We start from the raw sequence: 1444 nt of genomic DNA, 5'->3' as shown, positions 1-1444 counted from the left end.
TATTTTTTTATTGTGAACAAATTTTAAGTAATTAAGGCTGGGGTTAACATAATTGTATAAGTGTGTAGTTTACATATAATTTTTATTTAAAATTCTGTGGGAATTTTAAATAAAAAAACACACACACACATGTGTGTGTGTTTTGTGTGTATGTGTGTGTGTGTGTGTCATGTGTCATACTTAATTTTTTTCTTAATTTCTCTAGTTAATAATGAGACAGTCCCTTCCTTAGCTGTGTTTTTTCCATATTTTTACAATCGGTTGTTTGTTCTCATTGTGTTGTCTTCTAGATTTAAAAGATTAATTACATCGCCATCATAACATCATCATCGTCATCATAACATCATCATCGTCATCATAACATCATCATCGTCATCATAACATCATCATCGTCATCATAACATCATCATCGTCATCATAACATCATCATCGTCATCATAACATCATCATCGTCATCATAACATCGTCATCACAACATCCTCATCACAACAACATTATCATCATCACATCGCTACAAGCATCATAATCGTTACCAACCGATCAAAAAAAAACCAGCCTAATCAAAATAACCGGCCAATCAAAACAACCAGCCAATCAAAACAACCGACCCATCAAACCATCCGACCAATCAAAACAGTTTAATTGTTGTGGAGTGTACAACTACACGGATTGGTACGAGGTGTTCGATGATAAACCCCGAGTGCCCCGAGAATGTTGCGTACACAATGAAACTTGTGTTGAATTCAACAAGACTTCTGATTGGTTCCAGCAGGTTAGCTGATTGTTTGATTGGTTGGGCGGTTGTTTGATTAGTTGATTGGTTTCTTGGCTGACACATACACACACATACATGCAAACACACACACACATACAAACACACACACACACACATGAATATACAGGGCTGCTCTGAGGCGATTCAGAAAGAGCTCAGCTCTAATCTTCACCTAGTTGGAGTCGTCACCATACTGATCATCGTCTTGGAGGTTGGGAGCAACAACAATAATAATAATAATTATATATAGTTGTTATTATTTTTGTTGTTGTTGTTGCACACACATACTTACACACACATATACATACATAAATACATACACGCATACATACATGAAACATAAAAATAAAACATACATACATGCATACATACATACATACATACATACATACATACATACATACATACATACATACATACATACATACATACATACATACATACATACATACATACATACATATATTTACGTACATACATACACACTTAATTACATGCATTATTATGATTATTATCCTTGTTATTTCCCTCCCCTTCTATTAATCATAATTCTTAAATCACATGAAAACGCTTTTTTATTGTTTATCGTCACACCATCATCATCATCATCGCCGTTATCATCATCATCATCATGTGATCATCATCATCATGTGATCATCATCATCATCA

At 34.0% G+C, this 1444-nt stretch overlaps 1 protein-coding gene across 1 annotated transcript in view; it reads left to right on the top strand.

The window, feature by feature from the left end:
- Positions 1–736, top strand: part of HELRODRAFT_124318 (hypothetical protein) — a gene marked incomplete at both ends in the record, with an annotated part of 2816 nt that extends 2080 nt beyond the window's left edge. Inside the window, one exon of the mRNA XM_009012512.1 lies at positions 638–736. Coding sequence (XP_009010760.1) covers positions 638–736 — 99 coding nt within the window. The remainder of the gene's footprint in view (positions 1–637) is intronic.
- Positions 737–1444: the final 708 nt, after the last annotated feature.

The sequence above is a fragment of the Helobdella robusta genome, assembly GCF_000326865.2.
Source record: "Helobdella robusta unplaced genomic scaffold HELROscaffold_108, whole genome shotgun sequence".
In the NCBI taxonomy this organism is placed as follows: domain Eukaryota; kingdom Metazoa; phylum Annelida; class Clitellata; order Rhynchobdellida; family Glossiphoniidae; genus Helobdella; species Helobdella robusta.
The sequence above is the reverse complement of the archived record's forward strand: the minus strand, read 5'-3'. Positions and strand labels throughout refer to the sequence as shown.